An 18812-nucleotide genomic window follows, 5' to 3' on the forward strand; every position below is an offset into this window, starting at 1 on the left:
GAGAGAGGGTGCCGGCAGGCTTCCCGGTGAAGAAGGAAAGCGGACGACGTCACAATGCCGGAAAGTGCGACCGGAGCCGTTTGGGGCGGGGCGGGGCGGGGAGGGGAGGGCGGGGAGGGGCAGGGAGGGAAGGGGGGCTGGTTTGGGGTAGTATTGGAAGGTGTTCAGTTTGTAGGCGGGCGGGTGGGTGGGTGGGTGGGTAATGAGTATGGTAGGGCTGTTGGGGTGGTGGAGGGGGAGGCGAAAATTCTGGCCGACACTTTCGGCAACAATTGCCGCCACTGCTACGAGTCGCTAACACTCGCGGCTGGCTGAGCGAAGCGAAGCGGCTGACACCTTACATAGCTAAGAGCTACGATGGCGTCGACAGAGTCGGCTCCGATGGAGTGGGAACACACCCGCCCACCCTTTTGATGCCGATGCGCTACGACGACGACGGGCGCCATCTGGGCGCCCGATTCTTACCTTGATATCGTGTGTACGCGAGCCATCGAACGGCGCTCACGTACACGCGGTTGACCGTGCCAATCGGCACGATGTGCTGGCAAAGATGGCCAGCACAGTAAATGCGAGGAAATCCCAAGCCGTCGAGCCAGCGGAGCGACCGCTCGGCCGACAACCGAGAGTATGTATCGTTCATTCAAACATGGTTACTCGTAGTTGCGGACGAGGAACTCGTCGCACATGGTTGTCGCGTGGACGCGGGTGAGCCAGTCGTACATCGCCAGCTCGTCCATGATGCTGCGGGCGGCGCTTTGCTTGGCCTGGTTCTTGGACGGCTTCATCGCCGAGTACTGCATCATTGGCTCGGCGCCATGGCCCATGACCACAGCCAGCGCACACTGATACATGCCGTCGTCGTCGCGCATCCACGCCGTAACGGCAACATCCGGGAGCCGAGCGGCAAGGCCCTGCAGGAGCGAGAACGGCTTCTTCCGCCACATGCCCATGGTAGCCCACTCCAGAATGCTCAACTCGGGCGAAGGACGGAGTCCGATCGGCTCCGCCATATACAGCTCCCAGTCATCGCCCTCGGGTTCGGTCGCCGTCTGTTCCGACCGAACCACCATCTTCTCCACGCCGCTAGTGTTGCCGCCTGTGTACACCTTGCGCTCGTTTGGACCTCTGAACGGCCAAGGCTTGCCTATCGTTCCCGACGTGCTTCCAGTCTCTGCAGCCATGATGTGCTCGTGGGAAACGTGTGTGGTATGGTGGAGATGCGGCCGTTGCAAGAAAGCGAAAGAAGGCCGTGATTTTGACGAGGAAATCGATGGCCACTCGATTCTCGCCACTCGGCTTCTGCCCTCACTTGAGCACTTGAATCTGCCCTCATCTGTCCATCTGCCTCTGGTGAGTGATACACCCTATCTCGCTGATGCTAAGAGTATGTACCCTCAACCGAGAGTAATCATCCTGGTCATGGTCTGTAGCTTGGTGTTTACCATCCGCGTCGCTGGTGGTTGTGGTGGCGCACGAGTCATGGAGATCCTGACGTAGAGGCCAAAGTGGTGGGATGGGGCCATGGTTGATCCATCGGGTCCGACAAAGGGTGTACATTCGACGAGTTTGGTACGACGGGGTCTGGTCATCTGCCAATTCCCACCGCGCGTGTTCGTCGAGTACAGAATGCGATCAAAGCGTTGTCGTCCTGCAATCACGGGCAACGTGGCGTTCCGGCAAATATCATTGCAGGGAAAAGGCGAGGGCAGTTTGCCCCAGGCGATGGATGGCTTCGCCGGCAATGTGATCAAACCCACGGGAGCTCGCTTACCGACCACGCGGTCTAACCGTCTACCAGGCAATGGCTGCAGCCTACATGCGCTCCGCTCCACATCCATCACCCGCAGGATCATGCGCTCGAAGCGCTTGCGCCAGCCGCTGATCCTCAAAGTCGCCCAACTCACGGTGCACCCGCTCCCAGAACTCCCGCTCACGGATCGAGCGTAGCTGTACGGCGCTCTCGCCGTCCTTCTCCTCCTTGCGGAGTGCTGCCAGCAACCGCAGCTCCTGCACAAACGCAGCTCCGAGCAGCGCAATCGCTGCGACGATCAAGAGGATGACGACAACCGTGAAGAAGACCTGCTGCGGCGCAGAAAACATCTCGCCGTGGAACATGATGCCCAGCACGAGAATGCCCACAAGGATCGCGTTCAGCCGCGCCTCGAGCGTGTTGTACATCGGGAGAAAGTACGGTTCCAGCCGGAGAAAGGCGAGCGTCGAGGCAAAGAAGACACCGCCGAGCAGCAGGAACTGGAACGAGTACAGCGTCGAGAAGAAGAGCGAGGCGCATGCGATCCACAGTCGCCGCCCGAGCTGCACCAGCTCAAACCAGAAGTAGTGCCGCCGATACGATCGGTACAGGCCGCCGATCTCGTTCAGCACCCTCGCATCAAACAGCGCGTCTGCGGTCTTGGCCTTCCATAGCATCCACCCGCACACTGCCGGAATGCCGACCACATACACCATCGTGCACACTCCGCCAAAGCTAGCCACCGCCCACCACGTCCCATTGTAGCACACGAGGCTCATGTCTGCATCAAGCAGCCACCTTCCGTCGTACAGCCGTGTGCAGTCAAAGATCGAGAGCGTCGCCCGCGAGAGCGGCAGGTACATCAGCGGCGAGACCAGCGCCGCCAGACTCTGTGCCGCCTCCTGCATCTCAAACGATGCGTGCGCGCTCCAGAGCATACCCCAACAGACAAGCCCAAAGAGTGCCACAAACACCATCGGAAGTATCATCACCACCGCGTACTTGGCGTAGAACGAGGTGAGCGTGCACTTGTTGACCAAAACGCCGCGTCGAGGTTGAAAACGTCAAACACGCCCAGCGTCGACTGCGCCGCTTCCGGCCAGCTCATCGCCGCGCTTCCAAGTACGCCCAGGACTTGGAAGAAGAGGAATGCCATCGTCACCGCCCGGGGAATCGAGGTCATCCGTTGAGCGAGCCTGGACCTGCCCTCGTAGTCGTCATCGCGGACAGCCTGGATGCGGGTGACAATGAACACGCCCGCCGCCGCTGCCGCAATGCCCACAACCACAATCACCGCAGACAAGACGACTGGTGCACCGCTCGGGCACTTGGCACACACTCCGCGCTTGTCTGTGTGATATCCGCGTGCGCACACGCCGCAGAGCGCTCCCTCGTGGCCGGCCGCGCACTGCGGCGGATCACCGCCGCGGCAAACGTCGCGCAGTCGACACTCCTCAAACTGGCCGTCGCCCACCGGGTAGAAGCCTGGCATCGCCACAGGTCCATTGGTCCCGCCCGCGCACACGCCGCCCACGGGACATGCCTGACATGCCACGTTTGTCGCTCCGTTGAGCGCGTAGTACCCGATTTTGCACACGCACGGCACGCTGCGCCCGGCTGCCGTTACGTTCTTGCTCTCTGCGCGCCGGAATGCGTTGTCCGGGCACGACTCGCACGATGTTGCCCCCTTGTTGAGATTGAACGCGCCTATTGGGCACGCCATGCAGCCTTTGAGCGAGATCTCGTCCGAGAACGTGCCCTCGGAGCACTCGCTGCACTCGAGCGGAAGCCCACTGAGCGAGATAAGGCCCATGCCCAGGCCGCACGGCCGGATCTGCAGCGACAGCGCTACCTTGGCCACCTCGGGTACACCAACTACACTCACCTCAAGCGAGTACTGCGTCTCGCTGAGCGAATCGAGGGCGTTGCTGTCGGCTGCAAGTGCTTTGACCGTCGCAAACGAGACTTCCGCGGCGTCCATCAGCCGCGACCGATCGCCACCGGCAAGCACCACCCCGCCCGGCGTATTCGGCTGCGAGTGCATCGAGATCCGGACGCTAGCATCCACCACAGCCTGTCCAAACACATCGCCGAGGCTTACTGTGGCATCATCTCCGAGTGACGCTCCAGTTGCCCGATCAAGCGGGCCGACGCTCCGCGCCCTCCTCCTGCTCCAAACCATCGTCACCGGCGGCGATGCTGCCACCGCACCATATCCGCTCGCCGACGACCCGCTCAACAGCGTTGACGCCGCCATCCCGCCGCCGAGCGAGAGCCACGGCACATCGTCAACAGATCGTGCCTCCGGTGTGTTGTCGGCATCTACAAGCGGCAGCGTTCCCGCCGGTAGGCAAACAAACACGCCGCCGCCGCCGCGGCTAGCGCTGCTTCCAGCCACGCTCGAGCTCCCTGCGCTGTCAAACCTCACACGCACTCCGCAGAGCCCCATCGCTCCGCCGTAGCTTGCGCGATTGTCGCTCATTGTCACCACTCCATTGAGCGCCACGGATCCGGCCGTGTCGCTGGCTGGTGGCGCCGGTGCCAGGCCCGTCGACGACATCGGGCTCGACAGCGCCTCCACAGAGACAACCGCCCCAATCGCTCCGCCCCATCCACCGATGTTGCCGCTTAGCACAAGCGGTGCGTCGATGGTGGCATCCACCGCTAGCCCCACCACCGCCAGCCCGCCGCCAACTCCGCTCGCCGAGTTGCCCGAGATCGTACTCGATACGCCGCTCCAGTCGACATCGAGCACAACCGTGGCCGACTCGGAGAGCAGCAGCGCCCCGCCGCCCGAGCCCGAGCCGTAGCTCTCGGACCACCCGCTTGCCACGTTGTTGGTCAGCGTCACACCCGACAACGACACCGCAACGCTTCCTGATCCCGATCCGAGCACCAGCAAGCCGCCGCCCGAGCCCGTCGCCGTGTTTCCATCAAAGATGACGTCGGTCAGGTTCACGCTGCTCGTCGAGCCAATGACCGCCAGCCCGCCACCAGAGTCGCCAGCCACGTTCAACTCAAACGCCGTCCGGAGAGCAGTAATCGACGCGCCAAGCTCAACAAGCACCGCCCCGCCCATCCCGGCATTGATCTGGAACACTGTCCGGTCGGAGGCCAGCTTGTTCGAGCATCCGCGCAGCGTCACGTCGGTCAGCGTGAGCGACGAGCCGGAGCCGGTCACCCGGAGAGCCGCCACAGCCTCGGCGTCCGACGGGATTGACGTTGCTCCGATGATCGTCATGTCTTGCAGCGAGACTTCTGCGCCGTCGCGGATGTCAAACAGGCCGCCGCCGCCATTGGCCCCGCAGTCGATCGTCGAGCCCATGCCGCGGATGGTCACAGACTTGAAGAGTGGCAGGAGCCGCGTCGAGAAGCACCCGCGATACACGCCGGTCGGCATAACCACGGTCGTCGTTGCGCATCCCGACGCCTCAAGCAGCGTCTCAGCTACGCACGAGAGAGTAAAGCCGCATCGCGCAACCGCCACCGTCCGCGTCACCCCGGGCAACGGGATCGCCGGCGAGAAGATCGACATCCCAGGGATCCAGCCGATCTGCGACTCGAGGCCGATGAGAAAGTCGGGTGCGCCGTCGAGGTTAAAGTCGCGAAGGACAAACCGCAGATCGGTGTCTGCATTGGCCACAGACATCGGGCGAGGGCTGTACGACGGGCCGGGAAAGTAGATGATGACCGACGCAAACGAGCCCTCCACCACAATGTCCAGTACGTTGTCGCCGTCAATGTCCGCTATCTCGATGCCCACGTTGGTCTGATCCGTCGCCACAAAGGTCGAGACCTGTGGATCCACCGGCAGCGGCGTGAGAAAGAGCGGCGAGGTAGCGCTGCCAAAGTTGTTGCTCCGTGAGAGCGAGTACTTGCCGCCAAATGGGTTCGGCGGCCCGCGGGTGTGGAAGACGAGATCAAGCAAGCCATCACCGGTCAGATCGCCGAGCGCAAACTCGCCCACTTGCTGCGCCCCGGTCCGTAGCGAAAGCGCAGGCGCGCTGTATCCGTTCATGTTGTTGGCCAGCCACATGATCGAGCTTGTGCCCGTGTCCGAGAACACCACATCACCGTAGCCGTCGCCGTTGAGATCGCGGACCAAGAGGTATGCCAGACTGCTGCCGGTGTTGGCATAGACAGTCGTGGCCGGCCCAAACCCGAGCGCCTCCGTCTCAAGCAACAGGTTCTTGACCAGAAACACCGCATTCGGCGCATCGATGCCCACAACATCCATGTCGCCGTCGTTTTCTACGTCCACCACCGCCATCGCCGTCGCCGCAGTCGACGTCGACAGCTGGCCGCTCCATTCCAAGGACGAGAAGCTCCCGCCATCGTTGATGGCGTAGACGAGCATGCTGCCAGCCGCCGACGACGCAATCACATCGGTGTCGCCGTCCAAGTCAAGATCAACCGCAATCGCAGTCTCGGGTTCTGCCAGCTCTCCGCCCACCCGCGCCGGGCTGGCCCATGCCCCGCCGAGCCCGTCGCTGTTGCCAAAGACAAACACACCATTATTGGGCGAGCCGATGGCGCCGATGATGTCGACATCACCATCACCATCCGCATCCAAAGGTCTCAACATGCGAGGCGAGCCGAGTCCGCCGGCCAGAAACGAGTACTGCAACACGTCCAGTGGATCAACGAGGAAGCCAGAGACCGTGTCCGACAGCATCGCCGCCGCCACAATGTCGTCGTCGCCGTCGGCGTCGAGATCGCCCATCGCCACGCCGCTGCACGCGCTACATGGCGCAATGAGCCGCGACATGCCCCAGACCTCGTCCTTGCCCCGCCCTGCTCCCCCACCGTCGTACCGGTTTGCTACCCAGAACAAGTTGTTCACGTTCTGCGACGCAAGCACCAGATCCAGATCGCCGTCTCCGTCCACGTCATGGGCATACACGCCCGAGACCGAGAGCTGGAACGGGAAGCTCCGAGTCGTCCATCCGCTCCCATCGCCAGCGTTGTTCTCAAACCATCGCAGTCTGCTCGCCGCGGTGCAATGGACTACATCGTTGTCGCCGTCGCCATCAAAGTCTCCCGTCGCCACCGCCAGCGATGCGCCGACGTCGGCCGAGAGAAGAGCCACCGGCGGCCCATACGTTGTTGCAGCCATCCACGGCAGGTACGCCACCGCATCGCCGCCGCCGTGCGTGGCAAACACAATGTCAGCCATGCCATCGCCAGTCACATCGCCCAGCGCAAACGTCGTGGCCCTGTCCAGCGCCGCCACTGTCACCGAGTCGGCGAGCTCGTGTTTGGTCGTGTTGTAGCTCCCGGCGCCGTCGTCGACAAAGGCAGCCAGCTGAAAAGTGATGCCCATCGGGTTGAACGACGGTCCCTCGAGCGTTACCACATCGTCCAATCCGTCGCCGCTCACATCTGCGTAGTCAACGTGGACCACTCGCCGCAAGTTGGTGGCAAAGATGGTCTCGACAAAGTTGCCGTTGTTGTCGCCGACGTAGTGGGCGCACCAGTGCGGAAAGTCGGCAGCGCTCGAGCCACGATACCCGTTGCACGCCACCACGCTCGGCACACCGCTCAAAGTAGACGTGGCCATGACGTGCACAAATCGTGCCCGATGCATGTCAGCCAACTTCGCCGAGGCAGTCTTGACCCACCCGATGCCCACACCGGTATTCCGCACCCACTCGATGGTGCCCGACTCGTAGCCGGCGACAACAACATCGTTAAAGTCGATCCCGGCGCTGAGGGGTCCTGGTGGCGGAGGCACATCCTTATCGCAGTCAACAACGGCAACGCCGGCCGCTCCGTCGATCAAGCCCGAGATGACCTGTGCCGATGGCTGCAGTAGTTTGTCACACGGCACGTCGACGCCGACCACTGCCTGCCAAGCCGCTACCAGCGCCACCAGTGCAAGCAGAATGCCCCTTCTGATATACTTTGCCATGCTTGCGCAAAGACTACGTTGCTTACAATAGCGATGAGTGTATCCATCATGCCGATGCCCACATTGACGCGCCCTGACCTGCTACAGCGACCAAGCGGGGGATGTGTCGAACGCGACAACGAAATTTCTATTGCGACACGGCTCGACATTGACCACCTTCTAACGCTCCTCCTGCTCGACTTGACATCGCAACCGGAGTTTATTGCACACCACATTGTACTCTGGTAATAGTTGTTTCTGTTACGCTTTTTTGTTGTGCTATAGGTGCCTTGTACGCGGCTACAGGACGAAGGGGGGGTGCGTTGTACAAAGTCCCGCACTTGGCCTGTGCAGCAAAAAATTCATTTCGGTCACGTGGGTGCAGCCACCGCTCACACGTGCGACAGGGCGCCTCTATCCCGCACGCCTGCACAGCTGCAGACTCAACCACATATCATCTCATCTTTACCTGTATGGCTTGCTGCCCACCGTACCGAGGCATACTCGCTGTCGAGCTGTTCATCGCCCTGCTTTTCGCCATGATCTCGCTGCAAGCAGTCACCGCTGTGCCCATCACCTGCAAGCCCGTGCCAGCGACCATGACACCAATCGGATTCGTCGACCAGGGCAACAGCCTTGTCACCGGTCACCTCGATGCAGATGTTTTTCCTGACGTGGCTGTTGTCTCGGGATTGACAGGCAATCTCGTCTGGTTTCGCAACACCCAGTCGTTTGGCTGGTCATCGGCCAACACCATCTCCATCGGCCGGCTGGAGACGCCGAGCTATCTTGTCGGATACGACTCGGGCGGTGATGGCCTCCTGGATTTGGCATCTGCTTCCGATTCGAGTACCGACACCACCCTTGACTTTTATCGCAACACCGGTGGCGCCTTTGTCCACGTCGAGGTCGTCCCGCCCGGCACCTCGCCCTACGCCCGATTCACCTATCTCGTCATGGCCGACTTTACCGGCAACACTCTCGCCGACATTGCCGTCGTCGATTCTGAAGCTGCCACTCCTACCATCGTCCACTTTGTGCAGACCGCGCTTGATACCTTTGCCGCTGGCGCCTCGATCATTCCCTCGGCCGCCCTGCTCGACAAGCCAGGCGCCATGGCCGTCGCGGACATCGACGGTGACGCAGACTTTGATCTGGTGGTGGCGAGCCATCACAGCGCGCCGGGCAGTGTGTACTGGCTGGAGAACGGCGGCGGTGGAAGCTTTGTCGACACGGTTCATCCTATTGCCTTCAATTATCCGCTTCTGGACGAGTCCAGGACGATTGGCGTCGCCGACTTTGACCGCGATGACTTGAAAGACGTCGTCTTAGCCTCGCGCAACAACATCATGCTCTGGATCCGCGGCGCCAGCGCAAACGGGACAGCATGGGATCCCCCGCGGTTCATTACTGACGCCCATCTGGATGCACCATCGCAGATTGTCATCGGTGACATGGACGGTGACGGCGATCCCGACCTTGCCGTGGCAGCAAGGGGCAACAACGTCGCCACCTGGCTCGGCAACCGGTACGATGGCGGTGCCGGGGACATTGAGAGCATGTGGGAGGAGCCGCGGACAATTTCAGAGTGCAACACGTGCCAGACCGTTGGCCTTATGGACTTCAACATCGACGGCAAGCTCGACGTGGTCGTCGCCGATCGCGCCAAGGACAAGCTCCTTCTCGCCCGCAACTCGCCGCTGGACGTCTTTGGCAACACCCTCATGGACCTCTCCACAGACTCGCCCGAGACCATGGAGTCGCACGACTTTGACGGCGATGGTGATCAGGACTACCTCGTCTCCTCAGCCTCAACCAACACCGTTAAGTGGATCGAGAACACAGATGGGCTCGGCGGCACCTTTACCACCCGTGTCCTCGACACTACTCTAACAGGCGTGAGCCGGGCGGCGGCGGCCGATCTCGATCTCGATGGCGACATCGACATCCTCGCTGTCTCGCCCTCACTCTACAAAGTTGTCTATGGGCTTAACGCAGGCGTGAACTTGTTTGCCGATGTTGCTGCTGCCGGATGGACCGGGACGGCGTTGCATGTTCCGGGCCTGGCGGTCAGCCTCATTGTGCCAGTCGACATCGACGCCGACGGCGATGTCGATCTCGTCGGCTCCTCGCCCACAGAGCTCTTCTACCTCACCAATCAGCTCATCGAGTGGGGCAACAAGACCATCGGCTTCTTGCCGCGAAATGTCATCGACACATTCGTCCAGCTGGTCCAGTTCGAGGTAGCGCCGATGAACGTCGACGTATGGCCGGACATTGTTACGGCCGACAAGACCACCGGCGCCGTCCACATCTACCTCGGCTCGGCCTCGGGTAGCTTCACGGCAGGACTCTCTGTAGCTGCGTCAACAGAAGCGGATCCTGTGTCGCTGATCTACGCCGTGGCGCTCATTGATGCTGACAGAGATGGCGATCTCGACATCGCCTGTGCAGCTGCAGCTGAAGGCTTTGTGCTCCTCATCAACAGCGGCGATGCCGTGTTTGACTCCTCTGTCGCCGGACGGACCAACTTCTCCACCGCTGTGGCCAAAGATGTCGACGTCGGCATGATGGTGGCCGACTATAATGGCGATAGCATCGACGATCTCATCTACCGCGGCAGGCTCGAGCCCGGCGTCCTCGGCTTCTTCGAGGGCGTCGGCGATGGCTCGTTCGTCACACAGCTTGTCGACGGCTCGTTCGAGATCTCGCTCTCTACCGGCGTCGACTTTAACCAAGACGGCGCCATCGATGGCGTGGCCGAGTACCTCGGCACCATGGGCTGGTTCCGAGGCACAACACTCTTCCGCGTCCTCGATGCCGTCTCGCCGAAGAAGATGATCCTGTCTCTGGCCAAGCTCGGCTCCACCCTGGCCCGACTGTCCTACTACATCGGCCTCGCCTCGGGCTGTGCCACCGACACCATCGTGCTCCCGCCGCACGCTGCGTTGTATGGATGCTTTGACACCGGCCCGTATCCGCTGTACAAGTCGATGGTGATTGACGGTAACGGCGCGACCATCGACTGTCGCCTCGGCTCTGGCGGTGGCCTGTTTGACATCCGCGAGGGCGCGATCGTCACCCTCCGCAACATGACCATTATCGGTGCCCGCGCCACCAAGAGCTCGCCCAACGGGCCGGCCGGGCTACGGGTCACCGGCAGCGGCTCAATGCTAGTATTGGAGGACGTGGTCGTCAGCCATGGATCGGCTCTTCCCATCGCCGGCGCCGTGTTTCAACTCAATCGCGGCATCGGCGGCGGCGTGCTTGTCGAGACTGGTGGGAGCCTGGTAGCGCGGCGATGCAAGTTTGAGAACAACGTAGCGAGCGCTGGAGGTGGCGGTGTGGCTGCTGTTGGCTCGGATGTGGCCATCGAGATGGAGGACGTAATTCTGACCGGCAACGCTGTGGCTAGTGGCTCTGGCGGTGGCATCCTGCTGCAGAGCAACGCCGCCGGGGCGGCACGAGTCGTCTTGACTCGCGTGACGCTCTCGGACAACTCGGCCGGCGGCATCGGATCTGGTGGCGGACTCGCCGTCTCGTGCATCGCAGCAGCGAGCTGTGAGGTCACGCTCACCGACTGCCGCGTGGCCGGCAACTCGGCGGATGCTGCGGGAGGCGGCGTGATGGCGGCAGGGACGCGGGTGGTCGGGATGCTCAACGCGACGATGATCGAGTCTAATACTGCCGGCTATGGCGGCGGACTGGCGATCGTCACGGCGCCGGTGTCTGTGCCCGCACTCCTGCCAGCATCTTCGCTGATACCCGAAGGCGTGCCGGCGTCCAAGGTGAGCGGCGCGATGCAGATAGTCGGCCCAGGGTCAGCGCTGCGCGGCAACATGGCCGTCTTTGGCGGTGCCATGCTTGTGTGCTCCGTGCCGGTCACCTTTGATGACGTCCAGCGTGCATCGCTGGACGTTTCAGGCAACTCGGCGAGCGTCGGCGGCGGCGCGGTCTTTGCCTGCCTCCCGGCCGGCTCACTAGCGGCGGGATCAGGGGCGCGGCTAGATGCGGCTGGCCTCCCATGGCTCAAGCTCTACAATCGCGCGCTTGGTGCCTTTCAGAGCGTCGAAGAGGTGTTTGGTCCGTTTGTGGATGGCAGCGCGCTCTACGGACAGGTCCTCGCCTCACCACCGCATGTCCTCGAGTGGATGGCGTCTCGCGGTAGATACTCGCCAGTGCTGACGCAATCGTCGGGCATCGAGCTCGGCGCCACAGCTCAGATCTGGCCGATAGACGTGTTTGGTCAGGAGCTTGTTGATCCGGGCATGACGATCGAACTGGAGCTAGTGGCGCCGGGAACGGGCTTCCAGCTCTCTGGCGGCGATCGGTCCAAGCCGATGGGCAGCTCGTCGCCAGTTTCATTCGCGGACGTGACCGTGGAAGCGTTGGACGGCGACGTGCTGCGGGGCACGCCACCGGTGACAATCCACGCGCGCGTATTGCCCGCGCAGCAGAGTCCCGTGGGCGTGCTGCAAGCGAACATCTCGGCGTGTATGCCTGGATTCGGCCGGCGGTCTCCCGATGGCGCGCCGATTGTGTGTTCGATCTGTCTCGAGGGTACGTACTCGGCAGAGCTCTCCACTGCGCCATGCCTCTCGTGCGACGACGGCGCGTCCAACTTTGGCATCGGGGCCACGAGCTGTGAAGCGTGTCCGCGAGGAACGGAGCGCGACTTGTCTGTCGTCAACACAACCGACGTGACGGCCGACGGTGGCATCAACTTGCCGTGCACATGCTCGCCGGGCTTTTACTCGCCGCAACGCAAGAAGGATGTGGCGTGCGCGCCGTGTCCTACTGGCGGAGTATGCGATGGCAAGCTCAAACTCCCCTATGCGCAGCCCGGGTACTTTCCCGGGAGTGATGGCACCTTTGCCGCCTGCCTCAAGGCCGATGCCTGTCTGGGAGGAGATCCGTTCCGCTGCGCGGGTGGCTCTGAAGGCCTGCTCTGTGCCGAGTGTGTCGATGGCTACTACGTCGACGCCAGCGGTGACTGCCACAAGTGCTCTGATGCCTCGACAGTCTTCCTTGTCCTGTTTTTGCTGGCATTCCTCGCCTTTGTCTCGGCCGCCGTCTTTGCTGCGCTGCGTCAGGACAACGGCGGGAGCGCGCCTCCGGACACAGGCCTCGCACTGCACACCAGCAAGATCCCCATCAGCATCACCATCGCCATTGTGTTCTTTCAAGTAGTAGCCGTGGTCGGCGCGACCCTGTTCCGATGGCCGAGTGAGGCTCAGGCAGTGCTGCTGTGGTTCGGCATTTTTAATTTCGACTCGAGCGCGGCCTTTAACGAGTGCTCGCTCTCCTCGTACTACGCCAAGTACACGCTGGCATGCATGCTGCCTGCTGTCTTTATGCTAGCAGTCATCACTGCACTCGCGCTAATCCGCATGTGGCGGGGAGTCCAGATCAGCATCGGGCTTGCCGTCACGCGTATGATCCTGGTGGTTGGCCCGGTGGTGTACCTGACGCTCTCGCGGACAGTCCTCTCTCTCTTCGACTGCACCCAGCTCTTTGACGGCGTGTGGTCGCTCGATGCCGATCGGCGGCACCAGTGCTACAACGCAACGTGGTGGGCAGTTGCCTGGCTTGGAGCTATCTTCGTTCTGCTCTACGTTGTCGGCATCCCGGCGTATTGTGCCTTGGTTGTGTGGCGATCGCGACGTGAGCTCTATCACCATGAGACTATGCAGGCCATCGGAGGCTTCTATCGCTCCTACCGGCGGCACTACTACTGGTTTGAGCTGGTGCAGCTTGGGCGGCGGCTGTGGATCGCATGCGCCTCGCTCTTCTTCTCGACGCTGTACTCGTTCCAGTTCCTGCTGCTCGGCGGTGTCTTCTTTGCCTCGACGCTCGCCTTTCTCCGGCTGGAACCGTACTTTCTCCCGATGTACAACACGCTCGAGGCGCGGCTGAACGCAATCCTTGTGGGCATTCTCGTGCTGGGCATCATGTTCCACGGCGCGATGTTCAGCGCCGGCCAGCGGACCTTCTTTACCGTTGTCATCATCCTCCTTGTCGCCGCCGCTATCGTCCTGCTCGTGGTGGTCTTTGTCCGCGAGCTCAGGCTCGTCGCCGCGCTACGCAAGGAGAAGAAGGACTCGGCAGGCGAGACCGGCGGCATTCAGCTGCACTCGATCCGTGAGCAGGAGTTCTGGGAGTTTGTCCGCCGCGAGTGCGACGACTTTGAGGATCAGGCCGTCATCGCCATCCTCCATCAGTTCGATCCTGCCCGACGCGACGACGACCGTAGTCTCGGCTTGTAGCATGACGGCCGACTCGGATGGCAGCAATAACGCTACGATCTGCTCGCAGTAGTGGCGACAAGGAGCTGGCCGCCCGAGCCGATCGAGACGAGCGCCAGCAAGTCGCTCTCCCACGATTCAATGCATAGCCGGTGCCAAAAAACGGTGAGCTGTGGCCATGGCTAGTCCCGGTGGGCCGCGGAAGGCGTGGATAAAAACACTTTTGTCTCGGCAGTTGCCAAACCATCACTGTCGTCACCTACAATGATTACACGTGAACATAGGTGCAGAAAGCGAAATCGACCGCATGCAACTGTGCTATATGGCTTGTTACACGCTGCATGTGTTGCCAGGATGTATGGCTTGCTCGTATTCTCGGTGTGGCGTCCGACGTGGCAACCATCGTCTCCGCCAACTGTAAAAATGACTGATCCACCATCGACCCGTCGTCGACTCACACGCTGCAACCATGACTGGCGGACAAGCCTGCCGGCGTCTATCTTCTCCCCATCCAAGCCCTTCCTCAGTGTACAAGCACCGATCTTGAGCCCATAGACTCTATGCTTGTGCTATCGCGGGCTTTGACTCGTCTGCAAGCGTCTCGGCGCAACTGAGTGTGTCGGTGAGCCCGGGAACGGTGCTTGCAGGTTGCTCCACGTTGAGCAAGAGGGTACAAGATGTGTTTGTGACGGTTGTATGCTACGCTGCCCGGAGGCGGGTGACGGTGGTGTCGATCCAGGTGGTAAAGTTCGGATCGGTCTCGGCGTCAAAGAGAAGCCGCTGGCGGAAGAAAGGCGCCAGCTGCGAGTTCAGGATCTGGCCGCGGTAAAACTTGGTTGCGGCGCCCGATCCAGGAGAGGCCCCTGCCTCGTGCTCGATCTTGCGAGTGGTGAAGCCGCGGTGCTCTGCCCAAGCCTCACACACCAAGCGGGCAAGAGTCGAGGCTGGCACACCGGCAGGGATGATCGTGTTGACCGTCATGGTGTTGCAAGCTACAACGTGGGCCGGAAGCGCCGCCGGGGTCTGAATGAGCGAAGCCCGGGTGTTGGCGTTGATCCGGGCCTGGAGCTCGTCGCGCTCGGTCTCCAGCTCATCGCGCTCGGTCTCGAGCTCGTCGCGCTCGGCGACAGCCTCGTCTCGCTCGGTCTCGAGCTCATCGCGCTCGGCCTGGAGCTCGTCTCGCTCGGTCTCCAGCTCATCGCGCTCGGCCTGGAGCTCGTCTCGCTCGGTCTCGAGCTCATCGCGCTCGGCCTGGAGCTCGTCTCGCTCGGTCTCGAGCTCATCGCGCTCGGCCTGGAGCTCGTCTCGCTCGGTCTCCAGCTCATCGCGCTCGGCGACAGCCTCGTCGCGCTCGGTCTCGAGCTCATCATGCTCGGCGACAGCCTCGTCTCGCTCGGTCTCCAGCTCATCGCGCTCGGCGACAGCCTCGTCGCGCTCGGTCTCCAGCTCATCACGCTCGGCGACAGCCTCGTCGCGCTCGGTCTCCAGCTCATCGCGCTCGGCCTGGAGCTCGTCGCGCTCGGTCTCGAGCTCATCACGCTCGGCGACAGCCTCGTCGCGCTCGGTCTCCAGCTCATCGCGCTCGGCCTGGAGCTCGTCGCGCTCGGTCTCCAGCTCATCACGCTCGGCGACAGCCTCGTCGCGCTCGGTCTCCAGCTCATCGCGCTCGGCCTGGAGCTCGTCGCGCTCGGTCTCCAGCTCATCACGCTCGGCGACAGCCTCGTCGCGCTCGGTCTCCAGCTCATCGTGCTCGGCCTGGAGCTCGTCGCGCTCGGTCTCCAGCTCATCACGCTCGGCGACAGCCTCGTCTCGCTCGGTCTCGAGCTCATCGCGCTCGGCGACAGCCTCGTCGCGCTCGGTCTCGAGCTCATCGCGCTCGACCTGGAGCTCGTCTCGCTCGGTCTCGAGCTCATCGCGCTCGGCAACAGCCTCGTCGCGCTCAGCCTCGATCTGGCTACGAATCACGGCGCACTCGCCACACGCCGGGGTAGCCGCCAGGCTCCGGATGCCCGCCTCGACCTTGGCCATCATCTCGCCCATCCGCACCGATCGCTCGTCATCAAGCACAATCTGCAGCTTGCCGGCCAGCTCCTCGCTTGGGGTAGAGGACAGATGGCTGAGCAGAGTGGCAATGAGCGACACAACTGCCGCAGCCCGCCCGTCGCTCTCGCGGTCGAGCACCTGCGCGATCTTGTGCCCAATGTCAACGGCAGCCATGAGCTTGTTGCCCTCCTTCACCAGGGTCGCGACAAGCGCAATCGTAGGGTTCTCAGCATGAATCTCCATGATGCAAGATGTTCAGGGAGAAGTAGGGTGTCTGCCTCCCCTCTGCTTGTCCTCTCCACCCAAAACGTCCGGGTTTTATGCCCGCCGCAAAGGAAGTGCGCTCGGAGCGAGAAAAAGCGCAAAAGTGCAAAAGTGTGCCGCTCGTCCGAGTTGCGCAACACCACCGCCAAGCACAAGGCCATTACCTTGTCATGTGCGCAAACTCACGGTTTTCATACCCATCCCACATCGCTGCACTCTTTCCTCTGCGAGAGAAAGGGCCGCGGACTATCCCTTGCAGCTACAAGCAACCACAGCCGCACATGCTGCCTCGTCCGCACTCATCCGCACTCTTCCGTCACGAGCGGGCATTATCACACAACAGTCGACCTCTCGGTCAACACAGGTACGTACAGCAGCAGCATAATTGCGGTCAACGCCGACACAACCAAATCACTTGAAAACCACGGAGTGTTTGTTGCAGACAAACGGAATTGAAACAAACCGGCCAGCAACATGTCCAGGCGGCGATCGCTTTTGGTCCCAGCCCGGATACTGGAATGCCGACGACGACACGCCGCCGTCGCGCTGCCCCGTGGCCTCGGACTGCCCTGGCTACACGGCGAGCGGGCCATCGGTCCCTCCTGGATCCAACGCAGGCGTAGATGATGGGAGCTCAGGCTCGAGCGGCTTTGGCTCTTCGGCCAACCATGCGTCTTGTGTTGATGGCCGCACTGGCTTTGGCTGCACGGCCTGCGCCGAGGACTACCACATCTCCGCCACAGGCATCTGCATCGCCTGCGAGTCGGCGGCTGGCCGGATGATCTTCATCATCCTCCTCCTCATTTTCTGCCTCATTGCTGCGCTCGTCCTCGCCTGTGCCTCACGACGGACCGCTGGCCTCTTTGTCTCCTTCATCATGGCCATCCAGCTCGTCGCCCTCGTCCTCCGCTACTTCCTCACCCTCACCGCCGACGCATCGTCCGCCGCCGCCCGCGCCATTCGCTGGTCCGGTATCATCCTCTTCGATCCCGAGGTCTTTGCCGCCGGCTGCACCCAGCGCTGGTCCGGGCCATACTTTGTCTACCTCTACATCATCCTCGTTGTCATTGTCGCCATCATGCTCCTCATTGGCATGCTCATCGCCATCGTCCGCCATGCCCGCCTCGCCAACCGCCCTGCCACCGACGACCTCGAGATCTCCGTTCCCATCTGGGTCCTCGGCGACTCGGAGCTCTCGGTAACGGGCAGCATCTCGGCCTCGACCTCGCTGCTCTTCCGCCAGGACACCTCCACCACCACCCTCGCCCGCCAGGACACCGCCGGCTCGGCCATCGTCCGCTACAACTCGTCCGACTCGAACCCGGGCACCCCGCGATCGAACCCGGGCACCCCGCGATCGAACCCGGGCACCCCGCGATCGAACCCGGGCACCCCGCGATCGAACCCGGGCACCCCGCGATCGCGCTCGCGCCCGTCGTTGTCGTCCTCTTCCTCGCGCAGCGCCTCCGAGTCCGACACCATGGTCTCGATGTGGAGCGTTGATATGCCCAACACCGTCTCGCGCCGGTCGTGGATCGGCTACGCACTTGCCTTTATGGCCTCTCTCTTCTACACGCCCGTCACCTACCGGACCCTTGCCGGCCTCGGCTGCTCCACCTTTGACGATGGTATCTCGCGGCTTGATCACGAGATCGCCACAAAGTGTTACGACGGCTCGCACTGGTTCGCTGCCGTCTTCCTCTTCTGGCCCATTGTCGTCGTCTATGTTGCCGGCCTCCCGCTTGCTACCCTCGTCCGCGGCATCGGCGTCTACCGCACCGGCCGCGCCATCGCCTCAAAGCTCCCAGCAGACGCCATGCGGTACAACATCTTCCTTGTCCGCGGCGCGTTCCGCTTCCTCTTTACCGGCTACTTTACATCGTACTCGTGCGCCGGCGCCGTCCCCTTCTTCCTCGTCCTCGCCATCTCCGCCGTCGCCGCCATGGTCAAGGACAACCTTAGCTTGGAGGTCATCGCCACCGCCCTCACCACCAGCATCGCTCTCGGGCTCACCGCCTGGACCGCCATCTCACGCTGGCGCGCCGCAGCATCGGCTGTCTCGGCCGTCGCCATCATCCTTGTCATCCTCATCGTCACCGTCAACGATGCCTCGCCGGCCGCCGTCTCTATCTCGGTCATCGCCCTCGTTCTTGCCGTCCTCATCGCCATCCGCATCGCCTACTCTCGCACCTCACAGACAGAGTCCTCCCGCCCACAATCCGATCCGGCCACCTACGACTCGGCCCATCCCCATGGCCGTCCTGCCGCCCGCTAGCGCGGCTGCCGCAGCTGGCAGCTCAAAATCAAAATCACCTTACCTGTCAAACGCACGCCACACCACACACACACACACACACACACACACACACACACACACACACACACACACACACACACACACACACACACACACACACACACACACACACGCATACACACACTACTGTTCTCTCCACCCACCCTCTTCATCCATCCCTCCATGCCCCGCCCTCATCTTCTCCGTCCCACCCGTGCCAGGATTCCACAGAATATTTACACCACGTGTCGTGAGCCAATTTAACTGCCTTCCGCCTCACCCGCACCGAACAAGCCCGCACTCAAGGAACATTCGCACACGGAC

At 62.2% G+C, this 18812-nt stretch overlaps 3 protein-coding genes across 3 annotated transcripts; 2 read left to right on the top strand and 1 right to left on the bottom strand.

The window, feature by feature from the left end:
- Positions 1 to 650: 650 nt before the first annotated feature.
- On the bottom strand, positions 651 to 7661 carry AMSG_12348 (uncharacterized protein; the record flags this gene model as incomplete). Its single annotated transcript, XM_013898137.1, has 3 exons — positions 651 to 1096; positions 1842 to 2778; positions 2814 to 7661. 3 exons carry the CDS (start codon positions 7659 to 7661, stop codon positions 651 to 653), a joined length of 6231 nt encoding a protein of 2076 aa, XP_013753591.1.
- Positions 7662 to 8239: 578 nt separating this feature from the next.
- Positions 8240 to 13906, top strand: AMSG_10364 (uncharacterized protein; the record flags this gene model as incomplete). Its single annotated transcript, XM_013898082.1, has 1 exon — positions 8240 to 13906. One exon carries the CDS (start codon positions 8240 to 8242, stop codon positions 13904 to 13906), a length of 5667 nt encoding a protein of 1888 aa, XP_013753536.1.
- Positions 13907 to 16473: 2567 nt separating this feature from the next.
- AMSG_10366 (uncharacterized protein) lies at positions 16474 to 18467 on the top strand (the record flags this gene model as incomplete). Its single annotated transcript, XM_013898083.1, has 2 exons — positions 16474 to 16483; positions 16675 to 18467. 2 exons carry the CDS (start codon positions 16474 to 16476, stop codon positions 18465 to 18467), a joined length of 1803 nt encoding a protein of 600 aa, XP_013753537.1.
- Between the last annotated feature and the right edge of the window lie 345 nt (positions 18468 to 18812).

The sequence above is a fragment of the Thecamonas trahens genome (genome assembly GCF_000142905.1).
Source record: "Thecamonas trahens ATCC 50062 unplaced genomic scaffold supercont1.59, whole genome shotgun sequence".
In the NCBI taxonomy this organism is placed as follows: domain Eukaryota; order Apusomonadida; family Apusomonadidae; genus Thecamonas; species Thecamonas trahens.